Source organism: Parasteatoda tepidariorum, chromosome 4 (assembly GCF_043381705.1).
Source record: "Parasteatoda tepidariorum isolate YZ-2023 chromosome 4, CAS_Ptep_4.0, whole genome shotgun sequence".
Classification (NCBI taxonomy): domain Eukaryota; kingdom Metazoa; phylum Arthropoda; class Arachnida; order Araneae; family Theridiidae; genus Parasteatoda; species Parasteatoda tepidariorum.
Window position 1 is genome coordinate 18,744,436 of NC_092207.1, and position 27,430 is coordinate 18,771,865.

The 27,430-nt window shown below is 31.5% G+C and overlaps 1 protein-coding gene across 3 annotated transcripts in view; it reads right to left on the minus strand.

Moving 5' to 3' along the window:
* LOC107444205 (acyl-coenzyme A diphosphatase NUDT19) overlaps positions 1-27,430 on the minus strand; it is a 48,610-nt gene that overhangs the window by 15,778 nt on the left and 5,402 nt on the right. The window contains exons 1-2 of one of the 3 annotated variants that reach the window (XM_043052841.2): positions 24,151-24,290; positions 2,888-3,630 (exon numbers count right to left, since the gene is read on the minus strand). In XM_043052841.2, the coding sequence (XP_042908775.1) occupies positions 2,888-3,628 (741 nt within the window). In that variant the 5' untranslated portion in view covers positions 3,629-3,630; positions 24,151-24,290. Of the gene's footprint in view, positions 1-2,887; positions 3,631-5,138; positions 5,423-24,150; positions 24,291-27,430 lie in introns of those variants that run through there. The other 2 variants (XM_043052842.2, XM_043052840.2) reach the window with 2 other exon arrangements.

Sequence of the window (27,430 nt, forward strand, 5' to 3'; positions counted from 1 at the left end):
GAATAAAAGTCTCTCTCGATTAAAGGGCCGTTTGGTTCCAGCAATGATTAGTTTTGCCTTTGCACTTCAGCAATGATTAATTTAGCAATTGAATAAAATACCGTGCCGATATTTAAACCGTTTGATTTCAGCAATGATTAGTTTCGCCTTTGCACTTCAGCAATGATTAATTTAACAATTGAATAAAATACCATTTCGATAATTAAACTGTTTGATTTCAGAAATGATTAGTTTTACAGTTATACAAAATGCCATCTTGATTTGTGAGTTTTTTTCTTATTCTTTTTTGCAGCAATGATTAATTTAGCAGTAGAATAAAAGTCTCCCTCGATTAAAGAGCCGTTTGGTTCCAGCAATGATTAGTTTTGCCTTTGCACTTCAGCAATGATTAATTTTGTAATTGAATAAAATACCATGTCGATAATCAAAATGTTTGATTTCAGCAATGATTAGTTTCGCCTTCGCCCTTTAGCAATGATTAATTTAGCAACGAAACGGCTCTTTAACCGAAAGAGATTTTTAAGTTTCATTTCAGCAATGATTAGATTTGCGATTGCCTTCACATCAATGGATTAAATTGCGCTATATCCGTATCTTAGTTTATATCATAGATTAGAAAGAACTTCTGGAATAAATGTAAAAAAGTTTTTGAGATAAATACGCTCTTGTCTTTCTTTTCTTTTTTAAAAAAATCTCAAATCTATAAATATATCTTAATCATTGAAGGAGGTTAAACATATCAAAATCCGATTACAGTTTGAATAATTCATTTACTTTAAACTCTTATTCTAAAGGTAAGGCGAGTATAAATGTCAGCACCACATTTCGGATGGTGTCACAACTGTACTATTTCCGTCTCCATTAGTGACAGTTGACGTCTCTTTCTGGGGAAGTGAAGCGTAAGAACATTCGAATCTCCCGAATATTCGCTCACTTGTTTCGAACAAAATTAGTATTTAGCAAAGAATGCGTATCTAAAAATGTACTGTAAAAAAATAAATAAATAAAAACTTCTTAAAGCGCATTGAAAATGCTTTTTAACATAAAAAGATAATAGTCTAAAATAGTTTCTGATGGATTCTTGTCGGTGGATTCGCCCTGGTTAGAAAAATCATCTGTTAAAGTCCTTAATTAGCAAAACGATACAAATATCTTTAATTGTAATCAGCATAAAATCAATAAAAGTTTTTGAAAGTAATTATAAACTACTTCATTATTTAACGGTGTTTACCTTCAATATTTATTTATCATCCCTTCGTAACATTATTCTTTACTATTATTACGTCTTCGTTTGCTATTATTATTCAAAGTTATTAGTCTAAAACTAAAAAGTGGAATTTCTTTATTATAATTCGCGATAAATCTATAATATCACCTTCTTAAGCAACATTGTACGACAAAAAAATTTTGTTGCCGTTTTACAACTATTAACAGGAAACAACAAATATTTAAATGTAAATATTAAACAGTAAATATGTTATAGTTGCTTTTAATAATATATTTTATGTAAAACTGTGCTAAATTAATATAAATTAAAATTATGAATACAAAATGACTATTTTGAATTATAAAACGATGCTGGTAATCAACTTTCCTACACTCAAACTCAATATCTATTTTTCGGAACAAGTTTAACGGAAATATATATTAATATAGTAACCGAAAATTAACCCTTTGCTTGCGGTGTTCCATGTTGCATCATCACATGTGGTCCACATGTTGTACCAGCCGTAAGCTAAAAGTTAAATACGAATTCAGAAAGTAGGTTTGGGGATGATATGGCAATGATAACGGATCAAAAAGTTTAATTTTTAAAATTATTTCAATAGAACTCATAATGCGAATAAATTCCTAATTTATACAAACATAATGCGAATAAATTCATAATTTATATAATCATAATGCGAATAAATTCATTATAAATTCATCATTCATAATAACTCATAGTTTCAATAGAACTCATAATGGAAACTCATAATGCGAAACCAAATCTGTGCTAATACAATACAATAAAAAAATTCAGGATGTTCCGCTGAAGAATTTTTAAATTTGATGAGATTTAATTTTGATGATTTTCTTTGAAAGCCTCCGGTTTAAGCATTTAAGTAGCATGTACCGCCGTCACCAGGGGAAAAAAGATCATGTAATTTTAAAATTGTTCTTCATACATATTAGAAAATGATTTTTACTTATCAGTTGCCGTGTTTGTATAAATTAATCTAAGACGCGTACTTGCTCTAAAGTATCTGTACCATCATTATATAAGTAGCTTCTAGTATTAAACTCTTTTTAAATATTTTAATGAAAAGTAAAAAAAAAAAAAAAAATAGAAATCAGACACTGAATTTCATTGACAAATAGAACTATTCTGTGATTTCATTGTATTTTAATAGTAGTTGTGAATTGTAGTGATTCATCCTTCCAGTACATGTTAAGAGGTAGCGCTAATAGCGCATGTAATAACGTCTACCTTGTAACCACTACTATAACTTCCACTTCTCATCAGCTGTTGTTCTGTACAGTTCTGATCGAGATGTCTACAAAAACGGTCTTCCGTTCTAAGTATCTCAGTATTTTTTGTAACCTGTTATGTTTGAATTAATTATTGAAAGTTATTTTATAATCGATTGGTTATGATGCTATGTTTGAATTAATTATTAAAAGTTATTTTATAATCCATTGGTTATGATGTTCAAACGAACACGCATTTATATACCTTCACCTCACAATAATCAGTAAAATTATCTTTTTTTTTCTTTTTTTTTTACTTTAATCAGTCTGTCATTTTGTGTTACGTAGGTCATAATGAAAACAATATTTAACAAGGAAAATAAAAATTATACATTCAGGGCAGTACTTTGAGAATAGTAAATGCTTGAAATGTTACCTTCAGTGTTATGACTTCACTGTGATCTAAGACGACGTCAGGTTGTTTTTCTAGACAGCATACGTAGAACATTGTATCGTACCTCCTGTGTCCCACAGATGTGGGAGTCAACCAGTCCCACCACTCGTGGAGGGACCATATATCCGGACAAACATTCGCTTCCAGACAGAAGTCAGTAAATGCAATGGGATCCTTCCTAATTTTCTCCTGCCAAGCTACAAGGTCTATATCCTCGTACCAATGCAGCGAGGAGATTTTCGAATGTTTTGGACGTGTCATCAGCAACACACCCGTCTCCTCAAAAGTCTCGCGGATGGCCGCTATTCGCAGTGCCACGTCAGATGGCAATGGATCTTGCTCAGGTTTCACATTCGCCGTGGTCAATGTCAGTGACTCCGTGATCATGCATGGCCGAGGACCGTTCACTTTCTCACTGAACTCTCGTATGGAGTCCCTACTAACACCATGTGCCTGAAATACGTCGTACCATTTGGGCGAGTAGTCACTTATTTCGGCCATTCCACCTGGAAAAACGTAGGCGTTGGCCATAAAAGAACTGAGGCTGCTGCGTTTGACCATTAGAAGGCGGTAGTCACAGTGGTTCTTGCTGACTGCTTGGCGATTGGATGAGCGAGCTCTGTGCATCATGTTGGCTAAGTTATTACCAACGAGTTCTTGCAGAGAAGCTCTCACCACTATAATGACACTGGCAGCTTCTCTCCAAGGTGGTATGTTATCCATTTCTGGAAAGAGACATGAAATGTATATTAATTCGTAAATAATCTCACCAATATTAATAATAAATATAATATGAAAATATAGTTTTCCACGGTGACTAAAAATATCTCAGGCATAATTTAAAACCAAATATTTCATCTCAACTCATTTTGGAAGATGTCCTTGATCATAAACGTACTTTGAAAATCCGAAATGAACCTTCCAACACAGCAAAAAGCACTCATTGACAGACTTTCTCGCGACATAAGAATTTTTATTTTATTTCTTATTCGCCTTATTTGAATCCAATGAATCTTTCCGTTTAGCTCATCTTAGAAACAAAGGTTTGAGCTGAACCTAATAAAACTTCAGCATCTTTAATAAATTCCTTTCTCTAAAAATTTCAGTGGGTGAGTTGCAACCAATATCAGAAAATTTTGTGACACATCTACAGTTTATCATTAAAGCCAAAAGTAATCTCTTTGAAAATTTGTAACTACGTAAAAGTTAGTAATATCCTCATGCTTATATGAAGGATTGGTATCCAATTTACTTTATGTAACCCTAAAAAAGTGCAAAAATTTTATTATCTTCTCTAGATTATACGAAAAAGAGTTAGTGCGATTATTTAAATTGCAGTACAGAGTGTGTGCCGTTGATATTCCATTAACAGATAACTAAGATTTCTAACCTCGATAAAAGTTTCAATAATTGTTTTGAAAAAAATAATAAATATCACATGTTAAAAGAAAACGAGGGTTTCAATGACTTTCTACCTATACGAGCCTGCATATTGCTGTAATAAACAATATTGTCATGCTTAAAATATTAATTTTGTAGAAGTATTATCCGGATACAACTTCTCGACTAGCTAGTACGATCAAATTTTATTTGAGCTGGCTTATTTACACGCGATAAATTCTACTACAAGCAGAATTTATTGCGATATTACAACAGTCGAAATTTGAACCATTTTTCGAAGTAAACGAACTAACAGACACAAAGTAATACAGAAAACAATAGACAAAAATTAGTATGAAAATAATTTTTTATTTTAATACGACAACTAAAAGGAAATAATAAACTTCCTTCATAATAAACTTCTACGAGTACCCAAAATTATCTCACACGTCCTTTGAAAGTGATGTGCCCTACGTTTTACCGTTAAGATGCAACAAAAATAATTTTTCTTCTTTAATCTGCTTAAGAAACGAAGCTTCTGAAATTTTTATCTTAGAGCTTTTATATCTACTTCCTTGAGTTTTTTCAACAATGCGTACTATATTAGCTATATTTATATTCTTATTAACATTTCTATGATTATTATTATGATTTTATGAGCTGCAGAGAGTACAAAAAGTAATTGACGAGTCAATCCAATGCATGTTTAGCAACAAAGTATCTAATCAGTATAGTACAGTTAGAACTAAACAACTCGGTCTTGTATAAAGAACTAAGCATTCACAAAAATTTTTACGTTCGTAATTTTTGTTAATAAAAATTTAACAAAAACAAGTAATGTTTGAAAACTTACCTTTTTCCTTAAAAAAAATCAAGTTAAAAAAAAAAATTTAAAAGAAATCACAAAATATTCCGAAAAAGGGATGGGATGCTATGTCATCTTAATCCAAAGAAACCTCGTCATCTAAAATCTAAGCATCCACGGTCACTGAGTCCCGTGTGCATTTTTCAACCCGCGGGCTTTCCCTAATACCTGACGTCATTTTAAGGATACCTGTTTCGTTTTTCCTCTTTAGTTTGCGGTTTTCACTACCTCGTGTGACCCCCATTCCTCGAGACACTCTTCTCTAATGTCCCGATTCTCATANTTTGAAAACCAGAAATGAACCTTCCAACAGAGCTGAAAGGTTTTGAAAACCAGAAATGAACCTTCCAACAGAGCTGAAAAGTTTTGAAAACCAGAATTGAACCTTCCAACAGAGCTGAAAGGTTTTGAAAACCAGAAATGAACCTTCCAACAGAGCTGAAAGGCTTTGAAAACCAGAAATGAACCTTCCAACAGAGCTGAAAGGTTTTGAAAACCAGAAAAGAACCTTGGTCCATCGGACTTTCTTAAGACATAAGAATAGTTATTTTATTTCCCATCAATATTAATAATAAACATAATATTAAAATATAATTCTCCAGGGTGACTAAATATTTTATACTTGGGCAAACTTTAAAACCAAATATTCTTATCGCAACTTATTTTAGAAAATGTTATACTTCCTTGATACCCAAGTTAAAATTTTTGATGATTATCCAACATACCAACATAATTTTGATGGTAACCCGCATAAGTAGCCATCACCTCAATGTAGGAATTCGGACTGATTTATGATGGTCCAACATAAGAATAGCAACTTGTTTTGACGGTTTGTTCATGTTGAACCATCACGAATTTCCATCATAGTATCTTAGATATCAAATATTGGAACGATCATGAACAACCATCATCCCAATGTAGGAATTTGGACTGATTTATGATGATCCAACATAAACAACCCAAATTGTTCTGGTGGTATATTCCTGAGAACCAAAAAGAATTCCCATTAAACCATCATGGAACTGTACAGTTGGAACCATCACGGATTGTTGGTGCATGGGAGTCAAACTTCTTTTGATGGTTAAAAATCATAGTATTAAAGTAGCATTTGTTGGCATATCAAAAACCGTGAACACGTGATGGAAAATGTTGGATGATGGTGACCATCATGAATCGCACTAAAACCATACTTTAACCATCAAAATTTTTTGATGGGACCACTAAGACTTTTGACTTGGGTAACAAAAGTTCTTTGAAAACCAGAAATGAACCTTCCAACAGAGCTAAAAGAACTCATTGATAGACTTTCTTACGACAAAAGAATGGTTATTTTATTTCTTATTCGCCATATTTGAATTCAATGGAACTTTCCGTTTAGCTCATCTTAGAGACTAAGGTTTGCGCTAAAGCTAATAAAACTATAACATCTTTAATAAATTCCATCCTTTTAAATATTTCTGTGAGTTACAACCTATAGCAGAACATTTTGTGACACATCTATAGTTTATCATTAAAGCCAAAAGTAATCTCTCTGAAAATTTGTAACTGCGATAAAGTTAGTAATGTTTTCATATGAAGGATTGGTGTCCAATTTACTCTATGTAACCCTAAAAAAGTGCACAAATTTTATTACCTTCTCTAGATTATACGAAGAAGAGTTAGTGCGATTATTTAAACTGTAGTAGAGGTTGTGTGTGCCGTTGATATTCCACGTACAGATACCCAAGATTTCTTAACCTGATTTGAGTTTCAATAATTGTTTTGAAAAAAATAATAAATAACATATGCTACAAGAAACGAGAGTTTCAATGATTTTCTACCTATACGAACCAGCATATTGCTGTAATAAACTGTGGCGTAACTACCACTATGAATATTAAATACCGAATCACTAGTATATAAGACATGTTAACTCGATTCCATCACGAGGTACCTTTTGATAGATGATGGTTGACACAGTCTAAAATTAAGTCCCCACAAAACAAGATTGTTATGTTGAAAATATTTATTGTTTAGGTGAAGTGCGTATCAAGCATTATTCAGATGCAGCTTTCCGACTAGCTAGTACAATCAAATTTTATTTGAGTTCTGAGCTGGATGTCAACACAAGCTTATTTACTCGCGATAAATTCTACCGCAAGCAGAATTTATTACGATATTACCGACAAAAGAACAGCCAAAATTTGAACCATTTTTCGATATAAACAAACCAACAAACACAAAGTAATTCAGGAAACAATAAATAAAAATAAAGTTGAAAATAATTTTATTTTATTAACACCCAAAATAAAATAATAAACTTCCCTCGTAATAAACTTCTATGAGTGCCGAAAATCACCTCGAACGTTTTATAAAAGTGATGTGCCCTACGTTTTACCGTTAAGATGCGACAAAAGCGTTGAAACGTAGCTTCTGAAATTTTTATTTTAAGGTTTTTTGATCTAGTTCCTTAAATGGCTTCAACAATACGTATTGCATTAACTATAGTTATATTCTTATTAACATTTCCATGATTATTATAATAATTTTATGAGCTGTAGAAAGTACAAAAAGTAATTGACGAGTCAATCCAATGCATGTTTAGCAACAAAGTATCTAATCAGTATAGTACAGTTAGAGCTAAACAACTCGGTCTTGTATAAAGAACTAAGCATTCACAAAAATTTTTACGTTCGTAATTTTTGTTAATAAAAATTTAACAAAAACAAGTAATGTTTGAAAACTTACCTTTTTCCTTAAAAAAAATCAAGTTAAAAAAAAAAATTTAAAAGAAATCACAAAATATTCCGAAAAAGGGATGGGATGCTATGTCATCTTAATCCAAAGAAACCTCGTCATCTAAAATCTAAGCATCCACGGTCACTGAGTCCCGTGTGCATTTTTCAACCCGCGGGCTTTCCCTAATACCTGACGTCATTTTAAGGATACCTGTTTCGTTTTTCCTCTTTAGTTTGCGGTTTTCACTACCTCGTGTGACCCCCATTCCTCGAGACACTCTTCTCTAATGTCCCGATTCTCATCGGAACATTCTTCTTTAATAAGAAAACTTTCTTCTCCTTGTTTCGATAATATAGATGGCATATCTACTCTCCATGACAAATATATATTGTTTCGACAATGTCATTTCTACTCTCTATGATTTATATGCCAAATATATATTGTTTCGACAATGCCATTTCTACCCTCTATGATTTACGTGCCACAAATATATATTGTTCCGACAATTTCATTTCTATTCTCTATGACTTATATGCCAAATATATATTGTTCCGATAATGTCATTTCTACTCTCTATGATTTATGTGCCAAATATGTATTGTTTCGTCAATGTCATTTCTACTCTCTATGATTTACGTGCCACAAATGCATTACTTCGATAACCAGTGTCATACACGCCATTTGTAAAACACGATGATCTAGGGGTACAATTATTTTTTCGTGTGTGACTTCGCGTTTTTTTAAGCAGTGCGAGATGAGTGAATCTTCATTCTTTATGCCATGCATGAATCAAATTATTACACGAATGTTCTCTACAGGAAAATATGATGTAAATCTGAACTAATTAATACCACAGAGCAAAGCGCCCCATCTGCGGGGAATATTATCAACATAAATGTGATCTTGAGAAAGGTAACTCATAGGTAATTCTGCAAAATTTTTAACAAGAGTGTCTATAATATATTACATGGTAAAACAGTTTAGGCTTTCAGCTCCGGTTTTTAATATTTTGAAAGCTTCCTAAGAAATATTTCACTGTTAATTTCCACAAAATATTTCACTATTAAGTACTAAGATTAGGTGTATATACTCACATTTTTCAATGAAGATTTAATTGAGTCAGGATTAGGAGAACAAGACAATATATTTTTGAATGAATCGACATGGTCCGTTTTTGTTGGAATAAAGCCACTAAGCTTCATATGTGAATTCACGGATATCTCGCTTCTTAATGCCTTTGGAGCTTCGAAACTTCGGAAGCAGAATATTGTCTTCGGGAATTAAGAATCAGAAGTCTGTCTTAAACAGCGGGTCATTCGGGCTCTGTCACTGAAGAGCCTAAATTACTTTCCATATTTTAGATTACAGTGATTGCAATTTAAGTTATAATGATCCAACTACACCGTGCTGGCTTAGGGGATAGAGAGTTCGCCTTGCAATGAGGCTAACTTGGTTCGAATCCCAGAGATGGCTGGTCGGTACAAATTCCGCACCCTGCTCGTACCGAGCATGGGTTAGAGTCTCCTTGCCGTCAGGCTAACCATTAGAGGTTTTCGGGGGTTATCCTCTCTATGTAACGCAAATGCGAGTCAGTTCCATGCAAAAGTCCTCCTAGAAGGCAAATTTCTCCCAATACTTGATCCAGAAATTCCCTTGTCTTCTGGATTTTCAAAATTTTAAGGCTATGGAGTTGTACACCAGTAGTCTTAAGCCCAAAGTTAGGTTGGCTGTATAACAACAGTTATAAAATAAAATTCTTTGCGCAATACATATAAATTGAGTTTTTTCAAAGAGAAGGAAAAAAATAAACATTGGTAAAAAATAAAGTTTCGAAACTAAAACAATGAAGAGATATAATTTCTCAAACTGTTATATCCTCATCTACTCACAATATTATATCCTCATTTTTNTCAGGTTGGCTGTATAACAACGGTTATAAAATAAAATTCTTTGCGCTATACATATAAATTGAGTTTTTTCAAAGAGAAGGAAAAAAATAAACATTGGTAAAAAATAAAGTTTCGAAACTAAAACAATGAAGAGATATAATTTCTCAAACTGTTATATCCTCATCTACTCACAATATTATATCCTCATTTTTTCCCCATATACCTTTGAGAATGTTTATTTTAATCGCAAAGCATTTTCCTCCGATGTACAAAATTTTTGAAGAAAAAAATATCCCACTTCAGTTTCTGCTTTTATAAAAATATACCCTTCTTTAAAGTTAGGAACTTTCATTTCGTAAAAAAAAAAATTTTTTTTTTAAAAATAACCTCCATTTTTATACAAACTTTTCTTAAAAATATCTTCCTTATTTGTTACGAAAAATTTACGAAAATGGCTTCAATTTTTACAAGCATTTCAAAAAATAGAATAATTTTTTTATCTAATATTAAATAAAATACTCTATTTTTTGTATTAAAAATTTACAAAAAATACTTCATATTTTGTACATTCTATGAATTACTACTTTTTTTTATATAAGTTTTTTTTTAGAAAAATACATCTAATAGCTTCGCTTTAGTTTTTTTTAAAAAACAAATATCTGCTTTAAATAATTTTTTTAACTACTTTATACGCACTAAAAGTTATTAATCAGGCCTGATTAAAAAGTTATTAATCAGAATATTAATCAGATCACGAGTATAAATTTAATTACTTTCTTTTCTTTCAAAACAACAATAAACAAATAATCTATATAAAGAAAACTATAAAAACATGACAAAACATCTATTATTGATAATTTTTTTTTACGGGCAACAGCCTTGAAAAATGATTTGAATGTCAGCGCACCAAGAACTTGACCTTTTCATAACTGCGACCTAAATTTAGAGAGGAATGCCGGATACGAGACCCATCTTTTCGATGACCCGAAAAGAGCAGACGAGCCTCTTTTACCTGTCACTACACACCTGCCGCAACAAGGTTTTCCCTTCGAACATAACAAATCGACTATTTTCGAATTGATAGTTTCACTCCAGTATGCAAATGGGAATTAACCCATATCTAAGTTATGGAAACCCGTTATTATGTAAATCATAATTATTATCATTGCTAAAAACGCTAAAAAATTTGCATTAACAATCGTTATGGTAGTAACAAAAAATGGTAATTCTATATCCTGGTAGTAAATATATAACACATGACTACGTTCACGGTTGATAGCCTTAGCGAATATAAAGACAATTTACGATTATGAAAATATTGATACGTTTTTAATTAACGTTTTCCTATAAAAAAATTTATATGTATGTAATTTTCTTTACATAAAATTGCTTAAAAACATTTTTTATTAACTTCTTAAATACGGAAATTAACACCTATTTCCGGATAACGGGAACCCGTTGTTATTTTAATTCTGGTTGATTAATGACTTTACCAAAAACGCTAGCATTAACAATGGTTATAGTAACCAGAATTATAGTTCTGGTAGAAAATATAACGTATTTATAGAATACTTAGCAAATATAAATTTCATTCTTTGCTCTTAGTGGGATGTAAGCTTCAATTTTGAACTTATAAATTTAAAATTTTAACCTTATTGCAATTTTGCACTAAGATGCGTTATGATTGTGGTGCAATTGTAAACATCAATTTTGAAAACTCTATAAACACACAGTATTTATGTTTTACCTAAACATAAAAACTGTTTTTAGGTCTTAGTACTCTAAAATGGAAACATTTCCATGGAAACCTCTTCTATCTTGGGCCATAAGAGTAAAAGAACACTTATTTTCGTTAAACTAATCCAAAATAAGATTCGAAGTAATTATCTCTCCAATAAAAATAAATGACACAATTATTTCCACTAGTATTACTGAAGTCTTACTCCTGGCAGCGTGCTATATAATAGCTTTTAAGTACAAAAAAGACATTCTGATAAACTATTTAAAAATAAGTGTTTCTAAAGATATATTTGAAAACGATTAATGTGTGGAACACTAGTCATAAATGGGTTAAGAAATTAAGAAAATTTACATTTGAAATTGAGAGTTCATTTACAGACGTTGACTAAACAGATTTTCGTAAGATATATTGAACCTGTACATGATCCTGTCGATAATATCTCTATTAAAATAAATAGCCGACATTTATATATAATGATTCATGAATTCATATTTTTTTTAAGATATGTAATAATAAAACGTACTTCTAATTTTTTCACTTTTTACATTCTATTGTCGTAGAATATTTCATTTTATAACTGTAAACAGCCGACCCAATGTTTTGGTTTTGCGATTACTAATGTTCAACTGCGTAGCCTTGTAATTTTGAACCTAATCCAGATGACAAGGGAACTCCTGAATCAAGTATTGGGAGAAATTTGCTTTCGTGGAGGACTTTTTGATGGAACTTAAACGCATTTGCGTTATATGGAGCGGAAGACCACGAAACCTCCTACGGTTAATCTGACGGCAAGGGGACTCTAGCCTACGATCCGTCTGCCACTGAGGATATTTCACGTCTGCAATCGGTGCAAGCCGGATGCGGAATTCGTATCGACTGGGATTCGAACCCGGTTCGCCTCGATGGAAGGCGAACGCTCTATGCCCTGAGCCATCGCGGCTCTCGTACAATAATTATCACCTTTAAAATGTCTTCATGTTTCTTTTTTTGTTTAAGAACAAAAGTTAACTTGTAAATTAGCAAGTGGTTTCAATATCCCGCGATGTATAAAATAATTTTCATATAAATTTAAAGATTGTTTTCTGACTTTAAATAGCTCATAACTCAAAAAGGCAATTTTCGGGTATCAAAATATTTAACAACAATTGTGCAAGTGATGCAAAATTTGAAAGCTAATTTAGCTCATTTTAAAAAAATGGCATCAGAAATTTTTATTTGTATAATACAGCTCTGGACTGTGATCGCAGAATGCGAAATTGAAGAGCACTGGAAACATGAATTTTATTTAACGTTATCCTTGCGAGTAATCATGTTCTGAAGTTAAGCGTGTATGTGCTTTTTAATATAGTTTTAAGAGTTGGCAACTATTTCAAAAGCTACGAATATTTAACCAACGAGTTGAGGTTATTTCTCCTTATAAATTTTTCACATAATATCTTTTTTTTAATTTTTAATATGGAACATTTTTAACGTAAATTAATTTTCTTAGTACTAATAAAATATTTCTGCTTTAATGTGATGCTTAAATAAATTTAAGTGGGTGATAAATAGTGCATTGCAAATAGTTTTTAGATGCAGTGTCGACTACGATTTGATTTTTGTTATATAGTGCATTACGAGTTATATTATGGTGCATTATCGCTACAAATCGTTAAGCTACAAATTATTTGGAATTATGAATTGTCTTACGATATATTATGAGTAGTTTTATGATGCAACGTATACAGGGGGAAAATCGCTCCTTTTTCTGTCCGCATAACGAGTTGTTCGTTTCAATTGCATGACAAATTTACGTCCAGATTATTGCGCTCTTTAAATAAGAAGATAAACAACAGCAGTGGTGGCTCAGGAGATAGAGCGTTCGCCTTTCAATGAGGTGAACCGGGATCGAATCTCAGTGATGACTGGTCGATACGAATTCTGCACCCGGCTCGCACCGCCCACAGTGCTGACGTGAAATATCCTCAGTGGTAGACGGATCATGGGTTAGAGTCCCCTTGCCATCAGGCTGAACGTGAGAGGTTTTCGTGTACGGGTTAGTTCCCTCAAAAAGTCCTCCACGAAGGCAAATTTCTCCCAATACTTGATTCAGGAATTCCATTGTCTTTTGGATCTTTTGGAACAATAATGGTCGTAGACCCAAAATTGGGTCGGCTGTTAAACGACGATTATGAAATAAAATAAAAATCGAAAATAAGAAAACAAAAAATTGAATAATACCTATTTTACGAATCAAGACGAATCCCAGAAAATAACAGAAGTGTTTATATTTTCTTTTTATTTTCAGAGCTGATACTTGTTCACGATGAAGTGAAATGTCGCTCTAAAATGTAACTAAAGCCATGTAGCAGACATGCCAGATTCTATTCCTTCTTGCATTTTTTTTAAAATTTATTTACTTCCTCAAGTTCTAATTTAGTCTTGCTTGTAAACAATTTTCGATATTTTCATTCTGTTTATAAAAAAAAATTGAAAAAAATATTTGAAAATCTTCCTTTAGTAAAAGAAAGAGATCTTTGATTTTATTGAAATGGTTACATTCAAATTTTATTCGTAAAGGAGACTTAGCACAAGAAATTTCACAGTAGCATATTCTTCAATAGAATAAATTGTACGGTCAAAATGAGGATTAAATGTAGCATTTATCGGTAAAAAAAAAGCTTGCATTTCGATGAACAAACTTTAAACTCTTTATTTTTTCAAAATTAATTTATTGATTTGAAATTTACATACAGTGACTGTAGAGATAAGGCTGTTGATGTAGAACAGAATAGTTTAATCTATTCTGTTCTGCATTGCGACAAAATTATTGACATTTGACTGACGGAAATTTATTTTGACCAATATGGCCAAAAACTAAGCTAAGCTCATTGAAGCGAAAGTTCATGGTGGACCATAGCCAAATGTGCCCATCCTTGACCTTGCTCTTAAGGGTGCAGGAGCAGATGTTCCTGTTGGATGGTCAGCCAAATACGAAACCCTAGTGTTTAGTATCCAAGCAAACTTGGCATTCATTTTATTTACCCACTGATGGTATGAAAAGCTCATTCAACTCTGTACGATCCGAGGTTAGAACCCCGGAGCTGTGGGTTCGTGGTTCTATCGCGGTACCGTTTTGAACGGGGGTTCAAAATGGTACCGCTCAGCCACTGGACCTCTGATACGGTGGCTGAGTGTACCGTAGCTCTGATATGATAGTAGCACGATATTACAGCTACGTATATACCTCATGCGTTTGCAAAGATATCAACATTCATCAAAGTTCCCGTGACCCATCTATATATATATTTTTCTTACACGGCGACAAAAAAAGCCTCATTACAACTCACCGAATGGCATCGCTAGAAAATCGACCAATAATTGCCGCTAAAAATGTCACATGCCAAATCTAGCTGAGGTGGCTCAACATATAGCGCTTTTAAAAACGGAAACTGAAATAACCTTAACCTAGGCAGAAGTGAGTAGTCTTTGTTGATAGATCTGTATTTTAGTATTTTGTCGAAAGCGCTTTTTTTCACGAATTTATATATAACGAATTTATTTGACGATTTTTGATTTATATCACGAATTTATTTGTTTTATTATTGTTATTAGTTATTCATTGAAAAATGAGTTTATGTATACTATAAAGTCATGTGATGATAATTTATTTTTATTTCATGAAATGGGACAACCGTGACAAGACTCAACATTGGGTCAAAAAAGAATGGCCGAAAAGACAAAATCTTGATCCAGGCACCAAGAACGTTATTCGAAACAGCTTAGTTGATCCGAAAAAAGTATTGTTACCTCCGCTGCATATAAAATTAGGTGTAGTGAAGCAGTTTGTCAAGGCTGTTCCAAAAGATGGCAATTGTTTCAAATACCTGAGTAAAAAGTTTCCAGGTTTATCCCAAGCTAAGCTGAANTGAACATAGTTGCAGACCAGGTTCACCCATTCATGGCAACAGTTTTTTCCTGCGGGGGATGGTGTTTACCAACAGGATAATGCACCATGTCATAAGGGTCGAATTGTCGAGGAACATTCCAGTGACTTTCAAATCATGTCTTGGCCCCCAAATTCACCTGACCTTAATCCAATAGAGCATTTGTAGTCCTACTTGGAAAACCAAATTCGTGCTGCCACGCTACCCCGTCGCAATGTGAGGGAATTGCAGGACCAGTTGCTGAGCGCTTGGTACAAGATACCTCAGACTAACTACTTGAACACCATATCAGCACCTTGTGGAATCAATGCCACGGCGGGTTTCAGCAGTTTTGAGGGTTCTAAATGTTATTAGCAGGGTGGTCATAATGTAATGGTTCTTCGGTGTATATGAAACACTTATTTCCTTGTCAACAATATACCAACTTCAAAATTTAAACCTAAATGATAATTTGTAAAATGAACTTAATCTCATTGCTCAAACAATATGTTAACACGAACGTATGGCGGTGCACGGCTTGCAACATGAACAAATAGAAACAAACAAGTAAAAAGAAGCCAAATCAGAACAGTCAGAAAAAGTGAGTTCTTTCTAAAGTTCTTTCTAAATCTAGCAACCATCTCATCTCTTTTAACAACATATCTATAAATAACTAAAATAAATTTTCACTTTTCCCCCAGAATTTCTTAATATCATTACATCATATGAAATACGGCAGATTTGAGCTCAAAAGCTTATATTATAATTTTTATTGAAAGCAAAATTTTCTGTTTGAAAATATCGCCTAGCAGAATAAGCTCCAGTAAGCAGCTGCAAACTTTCTCACCGGAAGTCAAGCAGGTCGAGAGTTCGAAATTGTTTGCATTTATATTGAAAACATCATCCATAAGTTTTCATTTGAGACTATACATAGGTTAGGAGGAAAAGTTAATTTTGCTCTCGGGAAATATCACTGACAGTTAAAAAGAAAGAGAACATCTTCCTTGTCATGACTTCTCAATTACAAAAAAGTTCAATTCCAAGGCCTAAACTTTTTTTATTCGTTTTTCTACGCTAATGTAGGTTATGTAATTAAAATATGATTAAAATTTTCTTTTGCAAATAATAAAGTCTTAACGGGGACTGCACAACAGGAGGTTAAAATAATTAAATGCATGTCAAATTTAATAATGATTGGTTATAATAATTATAACCACCCTTGATTATAATAATTGAATATAATATTTACAATCATATTTGATTACAATAATTCTAACTTTAGGTTTCAGAAAATCGTTGCTATGTAGATAAGTTATTTGTCAATAGTAGCAACAAAAAAAACATGATTAACTGAGTTTTATTTCATAAATTAATTTCTTGCCGTTCTCTACTATTTAAGGGTCAATTTTACATCATTTTGGGAGCAAATTTTTGAAAAATATTTAAACTTACTCAATCTAAATGAGAAGAAATAAAATATACTCAAATATTTAAATCTCAAAATCGAAGAAATTTTTTTTTTTTTTTAAAAATCGGAATATCGAAAAATGTGAAATTTTATATTCTAGACAAAATAGTGAAAATTGTGATAATTAAAAATGGAACTACTACTTCAATTCAGAAAAAATAAGAAAATAATGAATCAATTTACTCTCTATTGATTTTTTATGAAATGAATGAATTTATACATTCAGTTTTAATTTTTGCAACCCAATATTGTGTACTGTATTTTCTTTGATTTGTTCCTGTAGCTAAATTTATTAGATTTAGAACACATTTATGGTGTTGATGGCTAAGAAAGCATTCTCTAAACGACCAGTTATGGGCCAGGGAGTGATATGGAGGCCTTATAATTTTGAGACCAAAGGTGTAACGTCAAGACAGTGTCAGTATTATGCACCGAACGCCTTTACTTCTCAGCGAAACTGTTATCCATGAATGCACAGTGGGTTAGCATCCAAGGTTTCGTGGCCAAAATTAGTATTTCTATAAAATTTGTTTCAAAATTTGGGGATTTTTATTTAGGGTTTTTTATGTACAAGTAAATTTAATTCATTGTTAAAAATTTTGAAATACACTAAAAATACCCAAAAAAACAAAATGGTGGCTGAAATATGGCGAGCAAAAATAAGAAAAATAATATAGTACGTTTAAATAATTAAATATATCAATGAAAATATAATAATTTTCGTAATTTCGTATTAAAAAAGAAAAGCAAATTATATTTCCGAAGTAATGTTACAAAATAACGCGAAAATATGAAAAAAAAAACATAATTTTTGTTTTTCGGTATATTTAGTCCACCTTTGCAATACGGGCAAAATGGGGCGGTTTTTTTCGAAAGAAGACAACAAAAAAAAAGTTTAGCTAATTACCGCGTGGAACTTCTCGGAACTAAGTTTCGAAAGTCATTCAAACATTGTAAAATGTCAAATGATACGATATAAACTATAAGTTTGTCAAGAGTATTAACTAATCCAACAAATTGAAAAATTTTACTATAATTTCAGACTAATTACTCTGATAAAAATGTAACAGTAAGGTGAAATTCCTATATATATTTCTGAAATAAAAATGTAAAAGTTACATTAAAAAAACATTTTTTAAACATATTTTTCATTACATTGTACTCTCGTCGGTCCAAAAAGTAAATTATAATGTTTGGAATGATTATGAATACTTAATTTGGGCTATATTAAAACTGCCTACACGTATTTTATTTGAAAATTTAATTTTTGATTTTTGGCCAAAGATCATGGTCTTCTGGCCCATAGTGGAATGTTGTGATCGAAGGTCTTAGAACAGCGACCAAAAATAGAACCCTAGTGGAGTTTTTGGGGATTAAATATTCAAGCAAAACAATAATAAATAAATAAAGAAAGAAAAAAGAAAACTCAGAGGAGGAGGTAAACAAAATAGCGTCATGATGGAGTGGAAATACTTCACTTTTTACGGATCAAATTTCGAAACTTTGACTACATTTTCCAGTCAAGAGTTTTGTGGACAATTTCAAGTTTAAAAAATGATTTCATTTCAAAGCAGTTGACGAACGGTTTATAAATATAAAATTTACGGCTACCAGTGGTCAATTTCTTAGTTTCGAGTACAACCCAGAAGAATAGATAGCTCTTGAATCGACCATCGACATAAATTTGTCCATTTAATTGACACTTACCACCGCTTGATTCTCAGAAAGACTGAAAGAAGAAAAGCCACAAACTGGGAAACGGTATAAATAGACCTCTTGACGATAATGATTTCATAGAATGTGAAGATCTTCGTCAGAGGGCCAAACCAGTCAGGTCTCCTGACCTGAGTCCAATTACCTTGACAGATAAGTTGCTGCTTTCAAAGGTCTCTCATATGATTGTTAGAAAAGTTGAAACTCGGGTGTCCCTGTTCAGTTCCACTTCCCCCATTTCAGTGTCTGATAACTTCCTTAGCAGCATAAAAAAACGATGCCACCAATGAAGGGTAATTAAGGGGAAATAGAAATTTTGCAATGTAACGGCTACCTTTAAAGCTCAAAAGCCATTAATGTTCACATTATCTTACTAGTCTGTGTATTAATTAGGGTGATCCATAAAAGTGCAGAATCAAGTGTTTTTCGCAATTTACTTATGAATTTTGTGTTTATAACTACAAATAAATTCAATAGGAAATATCAAATGAACGGACGTATTATACACAAGGGAAGATAGTTTCCCAGTATTGGCTTCTCTTCTTGACTCCACGCAAACCTTTACTGTTCCCCACATTTATGTTGTTTTTTTTTCTTCATTTTTTGAATATATCAGTAGGAGGCTGAACAAATTATGTGAAGACTGAATAAATCATAGATGGAAAAGTAGCTTCATAGTAACACTTAAAAATTAGGGAAGTTGGTCCTATTCTCCAGACCTTATAAATGCTTTATCAAAGTTTGAACTGGCTATAATTTGCTGAAACTCTTTCATTCATAGTTCCTTTTCCGAACTATGAAAATTTGAAAGTTTTCGTTCATGTTGGAAAACAGGCATCTTTTCAAACAAAAAATAATTTTACCTCGCATAAGCATTTTTTATTTTATTCAATAACTGTCGTTGAACAGCAGACCCAATTTTTGGGTTTACGACTACTAATGTTCAACTCCGTAACCTTCTAATTTTGAACCCTATCCAGAAGACAAGGGAACTCCTGGACCAAGTATTGGGAGAAATTTGCCCTCATGGAGGATTTTTTTAAGGAACTAATTTATATTTGTGTTACATGGTTCGGAAAATCATAGAAACCTCCCACGGTTAGTCTGACGGCAAGGAGTCTCTAACCCATGATCTATCTATCACTGAGGATATTTTACTTCAGCAATTTGGTCAGTGCAAGTTGGATGCGAAATTCGTATCGACCAGCCATCGCTATGATTCGAACCCGGTTCCCCTCTATGAAAGATGAACGCTCTATCCCCTGCGCACATCACGGCTCTCGCATAAACATTGGCTTCTTTTCTTGAAGAAAAAAAACAAAAGCAAAAATAAAACTATTTGCTCATTTAAAAGGTGCAAAACGTTTAAATTCTTTCTCAAATTATAGTCTTTCAAAAATTTGCAATAAAACAAATATTACAACTTCTGAAAGGTTTGATCATGACCTTTCAGAATATCGATCCCTAACAACATTTAACCATTAAATTTTCTTGTGAAGTTGTAGGTAATGAATGGCAATAGTAGGGGATCTTCTAATACTTCGCAAGAGTTTAATAATTAGTGACTGACAATATTTATTGCCGACTTTTTCTGGAATGTGTTTAGATGCTTTCGATATCTCAAGCACCTAAACCATTTAACACGCTTCACTGAGATTACAAAAAAAGAAATAGAAAATGGAACGTTTTTGGATGTTGTTGTCCGTGAAGGACAAAATTCACTAATGACTATTCTTGTCTATTTCGTAAAATGGTGCTGGGAGGGATTTTGTTTCTTCTACTATAAATGTTGCGAAAGAACAAACTAGTTTAAGAGGTTATTAGGCTTAGCTGATTAATAAGAACTGGAATAGGAGATCAAATCGGAGGGATAAAAACGCAGATTTAATCAAAATCTGATTAAATGACTGCATTCAGCTGAAGGTCAATGCAAAACGTATTTGCATTCAATCGATTCCGAGCACAAAGCAATTCTGTGGCATCAAGAATTATCAAAGTTACAATGTGCCTTTCTTATCACACTAGATTCGTTAAGAAATAATGAATCGTTTTAGCTTTTAAAACTCAGAACATGTTCAACGTGATTTGATCTCGGTTATATGATGTTGTTAAAATCTCTCATCAAAATTTCAATTAGAGAGGATTTTCAGCTTCGGCAGATTAAGCCACCATGGTGCTTCACTATACAAGTTTGTTCTTTAGCAGACATCCAGTGTCGAACCCACTACCACTTTTCAACAAGTATTGGGAATCGCTATTCGCTTACAGACCAAATGTCTCCTTGGGGTACTTTAAGGACTTTTTTTATATTACAACAAGAACCATCAATGAGAATCTCTCTCAAACAAAATAAAATCTTACAACTGCATTGTGAGTGTAACTTCTCATTGAGATCGAAATTTTGGCATAAACCCCTAGAATTTTTTTTTTAATTCTGAATACTTGAAAAAGATAACGAACGCTGAGATCGAAATTTTGGCATAAACCCCTAGAATTTTTTTTTAAATTCTGAATACTTGAAAAAGATAACGAACGCTGAGATTGAAATTTTGGCATAAACCCCCCAGAATTTTTTTTAAATTCTGAATACTTGAAAAAGATAACGAACGCTCTTTAAGTTTTAGAAAGCTATGGAATTGGAAGTTGAAAAAATGCAATAAAAACGTTTTTATTTCTAGCAAAACAAGCATCAAACCATTTTTAAAACCCTGAAATGCTTTCTCAAAAATAACATAAAGTTTGAAATGAAATAAAAATTATTCAAAATCATCATTTAATAAAAAAAGGTTTTATTGTTTAAAATATAAAAGCTTTGAGCATAAATTTTTTTTCTTCAAATGGACAAGAACAGCATATTTCCATGCACGGATATCCATCCTCTCAAGCCTTAAAGTCTTAACTATATTCTGCTTAATTTATATTTTATTTGCTTCAATTTATTACTACTTCAATTATTTTAACTACTTTGATTTTGTTTAATTTATATTTATATGTTAACGATTTAAAAAAATAGCTTAACAAATAAAAATGGGATTCCATGGTTTGTAGTGCTAAGAGATATCAAACTTTTAATATCGTGATGTATAATGATGATGTTGATTTATAATAATGATGTAGATTTATGATACTGAAGTAGATATATAATGAAGTATCGTGTTATTTATTTATTTTTTTGGTTTTACTAAATTACATTACCTTTACATTGGACATTGTTTCCGTTTTCCAAGTACACAGAAATATTTTCAAAAAGTGAAAAAAATTTTATTGCATTTTTTGATAGTTAATCTTTTTAAGATTATTATATCTAAATATTGAATTGATTTTCGTAAAAAGGTTAAAAGTTACAGTACAATATAGACGCAGAACACATTGCGACATGCATGATCATAAGAACTTGTGCGCTCAACTGATTAATGAATTTTGAGTACTCCAATAAAACATTTTAGTAAAATACTATTATTTACACTATTTTATGGAAATAATATGTTTGAATTATGCAAGTAAAATAATTAATGATATTTTCAATAAAAATATTTAAAATTGCAATGTATTTAACGGTAACCGTTTTTAATGAAGGTTGAAATGAGTTATTGACAATTTTAGAACAATTTAAAATAAATGTTGGTCCAGCAGCCAAAGAATTTGCTCAAAATGTAGATAGCTAGAATTGCGGCTGCAACTCTAAAAACATAATAGATGTCTCATGAAAATGGTAGAATGAAATGGTCTCTGCTGAAAATGGTAGAAAAGAAACAACGTATGGTCTTGGTATTGATGCATTATAGTTCGTTGCAAAATTTTATATATTTTTATAGATTATTGATCACAAAAATTTAAAACATTTTATTCGAAACTGTTTCTCTTACTCATTGTATTTTTAACGTGTGCAATTTTTACCAATTTACTTTAAAATTTGACACATAGTTCACAATAAGTATAGTTAAATTTTTTTAATTAATTTGGTTGGTTTTGAGTAATCTATAAAAATGCAATTTCCGTCATTTTTTAATTTTTTTCACAACACTGGAACTTTGACAAAAGAAAATATTTAAAAAAAAAATCCTATGAGCAACGTATAGTTTGAAAAAATCTAAATGGAATCAAATTTGGATGAATTTTTCCTACTTATGAGTACAACGAGTCATGGATAATTCAAAAAATAAGTTAAAAGCATTGTGTTATATAAATGCTAATTTTTTAAATATCTGTATTTCTAACATGATAAAATGAAGATAAAAAAATACGTGCAATGACATAAAAAAGCATTAAATTAATCCCAATCATTGCAAAATTCATTAAATTTCTTTCTCCCTTTTACGGGTTTTACCGTGTTGTTCCTTTTTGAAGAAAAAGAAACAAAATAATTTTCTTAATATCTAGTTGGATACCTGTTTTTCCTATAGGTCAAAATGAATCGTAAGCAATTAATAAATTGGTATCAATTAACACTAGCTTTGTGCAATTATGCACAAAGCTAAAAAATAAAAACCATTTAATTTAAAGATTCTATTTGCAATTTAATCTTCTCCGGTGACTTCAGATTATAAGATGAAGCTAAATATTTTTTAGGTGCTCAACCAATTTAAAAAAAAAAGTTTTGTACTTAGCTACATTTGACACTGAAAAAGTTGCTATAGATCACAGTCAACACACTATTGTCAAAAATTAGCACAAATTGTTAGAGATTTAGCATTAAATTTGCACTTTAGTATTTAATTTGCACTTCAGTTTTTAATTTGCACTTTAGTATTTAGCTTTTTTATTAGGTTTTTATTTTAAACTAGATAGTTTTCGAAACACTAATTCGGTAACTCCTCACTGTCATGCCATTCACGATTTAAATTGGGCTATTATTATTAAAGAACGTACATAAAGCATAGATAATTATTAAAGAACGTAGTGCTAGTAGTAGTAGTAAAGAACTTCAAGTGAAGCTCATTTTTGATCAAACAGAGCTGTAAGCTAGCAAACGTTACTGATTTTATCTTTTAAATAATTTTAAAGGAAAATCAGAATCGTCTGCAGTTTGTATCCAACAATGCGCAATGCTAAAATTATTTAAAAAAAATTCGTTTTTCACACATCCCTCCGGAGTAAATTAATAAAAAGTTGTTAACAGTTTTTGGGAGAATAAGATTACCCCGTTTTTTCAAATTTTAGAATCCTTTGGACTGTTCTGGAGCTGTAAGCGAAACACGTTATTGGCAAACACACCATCAACTCTTCCTTTTATATTGTTACAATTAACTTTACTAAATCATTTAGTATTTATCAAAATACAATACTAGATTCGCTGAATATCGCATTTCCGTTACATGGAGAGGATAACCAAGAAAACCTCCTACGGTTACTCTGATGGAAAGAGGATTGAAACCCATAATTCGTCTACCACTAAGGATATTTTATGTCAGATTATAAAATATCGGTATTTTTTACGGTACATCATAAAAATATAATCCAAAATGCAGTTATCACGGTATTATAAAATATTGATATTTTACGATACATCATCGAGCTCGAATCTTATCAAAGAAGTTGAAAAGAAAGATGTTTTTGAAGTGCTTACCTTATTCAAATGTGCTTCGATGAGTCAAGGTTGAGTGATAATACAAGATCCGCAGGCGAGACTCAACTGAAACTGCTTTCCTATTTTGTTCAATGTCGTTTGCGGACGACAAACAAATGAACAAAACAAATGAAGTAGTTGCCTCATCAAGACGAGGTAATTTCGCTTTTGTGGCAACAATAATGAATGCTCTGTTTCCGTTTTGTTAAGAAATGCAAAAGATAGTGAAATTTCGAACTTTAATAGGTATAATGCGATATTGCATTAATAACATTTACCAAAAATAGCAAGAACTAATTGGATTAAGTAAAAAAGCAAACGATAAAGAAACTCTTATCTATTTTCGGCACAAACAAAGGCGCCATATAATACATAAATTATCGTTATTGAGCTTATAAACATAAAAATTATGTAGATTTTTTGAGACATAACCTCTTGTAAAAATCATTTTTTCAAAATGATGCCATACACTTTGGAATTAAGATGCAAATTTCGTCTAAATTGGAAGTCAAAATGTCATGTTTTAGGAAAAAATATGATTCAATTTTAACGTTAGAAAGAACGTTTTAAAAATTGATTCCACGTATTTGCATCACAAAACCTATATTTTCTTGGAATTAAATACTTTTAATTCAGTTCCAAACAAAATTTTGAGGGGAAATTGTGAGCAGTTTTTGATGTCACAAAAAGGGCAGTTTAGAAATTAATTTTAATTTAACTTTATTGTTGTGGTATTAAATATGGAAGAAAGTTCCTAGAGGAAAAAATTAAGTAAAGCTTTGAAATTTGCTCTTCAGTAGTAGAATGTTTTAATTCTTAATTAGTGTATTTTTGTAAAGCTACAAGCATTAAGTTGCGCAAAAATATATATATATATTCATTTTTAATTCATTGTTTATGGTGAAGTGTAAAAATAGAATAAAAAGTTTTATATTAAATATACATTTTAATGACTTACATTAATTAATAACATTACATAATACATTCATTAATTACATTAAATATGAATTTTAATAACTTTTTCTCGTTTATTGTAACTAAAACTTATATTCAGCATTTATTTATTTTTTGTAATTTAATGCATATAAATCATGCAAATACTTGTTTGTAGGAAATTCTTTGTTTGTTGGTTTTAATCATTTCTCATAATATCAAAAAAAAGGGAAGAAACAGTTTTCTGTTATTGTTAGCTACATTTGTAATTTTCCTTATCTGAAACATATCAATTAATAAATTAGTATACACGTACCTTTAAGTAGTAATGAGTCTCATTCTCGATTTTTTTTTACTTATTTATGTACATGTTACTTGCAAAAGTAAAAAAGTATTAGTAATTTCTCATGGTTTTAATTATTTTTTAACGAAGTAGGTAAGCAAAATAGTTGCAGTGATAAAAATTCCGGAAATTTGATTTGTTTTACTTCAGATGTGACATATTTAAGTTACAGTGGTGGCTAAATCGAGAAACTATCCACTATGAATTTATTGATTATAAATCTATATTTTCTAAGGCTTTCAATCTTTAAAAATAATTAAAAAAATAATAAAATAAGCAATGTTTTCAAACATGAAATTTCTTTAATTTTCAAATAAGAATAATATGATAAGTTAGTGAAATATGTGACAAAGATAATCAAAATAAAATTCATAAAATTTGAATAATTAAAACCAGTTATTTGAGTAACACAAATATACCAGTTACAGCATGGTACCGGGTGCTGTAGATTATTACATCATCTGCAGATCTAGCCAGCTTTAAGTTTTATTTTTATTTTCAAAAAGCAAACAAACTGATGGGGTAAGATGCCGAGAATCCATTTTAAAGCATCTCTAAACTTATTTAATGAGTTGAGTTGGAGACGTGGTGGCTCAGGGAATATAGCGTTCGTCTTCCAATGAGGTGAACCGGGTTCGAATCCCAGCGATGGCTGGTAGATACAAATTCCGCCATCGGCTCGCACCGCGACCACAGCGCTAACGTATCCTTAGTGGTAGACGAATCATGGGTTAGAGTCCCTTTCCCGTCAGGCTAACCATGTGAGTTTTCGTGGTTTTACTCTCCATGTAACGCAAATACGAATTAGTTCCATCAAAAAAAGGCCTCCACAAAGGCAAATTTCTCCCAATACTTGATCCAGCAGCTCCCTTGTCTTCTGGATTGGGCTCAAAATTACAAGGTTACTGAGTTGAACAACTCAAAATTGGGTCGGCTGCTTAACGACGGTCGTAAAATAAAATTTGAAAAAAAAAAAAAAAATGAATTGAGTTGAGAGAACACCACAAAAAAACAAAAAATAGAGATTTATTTTCTATTAAAGCTGAGCAGTATAGGGATTTATTTCAGTTTCCAGCATTATTTGGTTAAATTCAACTTAAATGTCTAAAAAAAAAAACCCACACAGACACAAAGTTTTTATATATAAGGACGTTATTTGTGCAAGTTTTGCTGCGTGTGTATTAGATCAGCAGTTTCCAAATGTTAATAACCGGCGATGATTTTTGAAACCACTGATTATATTTAGATCTAACCTATAATTCATAATTTATTTAATCATTCGGTTACCTTTATGAAATTACTGCAATGTAAAATGCCAAGGAATAGAACTGGCATTTCTTAAAAGGAAATATAATATTTCTAATAATATATACAGAACAAATTATGGAAGGAAGAAGCATTTATAAAATATTCCATCACGCTTTTCAAATCAAGGTAAAATAACTTAATTATTTAATAAAGAATTATGTTTCCCTAATAACCGGTTTCAACGTTTCTTTTTAGCTTTCATTTCGAAGTAATCCATAATTTTATTTATTTTATTCATTTTGAGCTTATGTAAATGCACCACCAACAAACTAGACTAGATGCAGCACAAGGACAGCAAATTTAATTATTGGACATGGAATCTAATTTATGACTATTAATGATGTAACGATGAAAAATTTTCATTCTTCTAATGAAATATCTTAAAAACTAGGAGGCTTCGCCCCCTGCACGCTGGCGCTCACCAACCCCCAGAACTTCTTTCGCAGTTCATTTCGGATTGCTTCGCAATTCGATGCTCGCTTTGCTCGCTCATTGGATACGTTCTTAACGTCTAGCTTTTGTATACTTTTTTGAACACTGAAGTTCCGAAAACTTTTCACTGTAGAAAATTCTAAACCTGTGCATTTCAATATTAATTTGAAATTGCAAACAGTTCACATATTTTTCTTAATCACACTATTCTAAATTTCAGTTGTTGAGAAAAGTAACTGTTGTAAGTTTTGTTTTAAAGTCTTT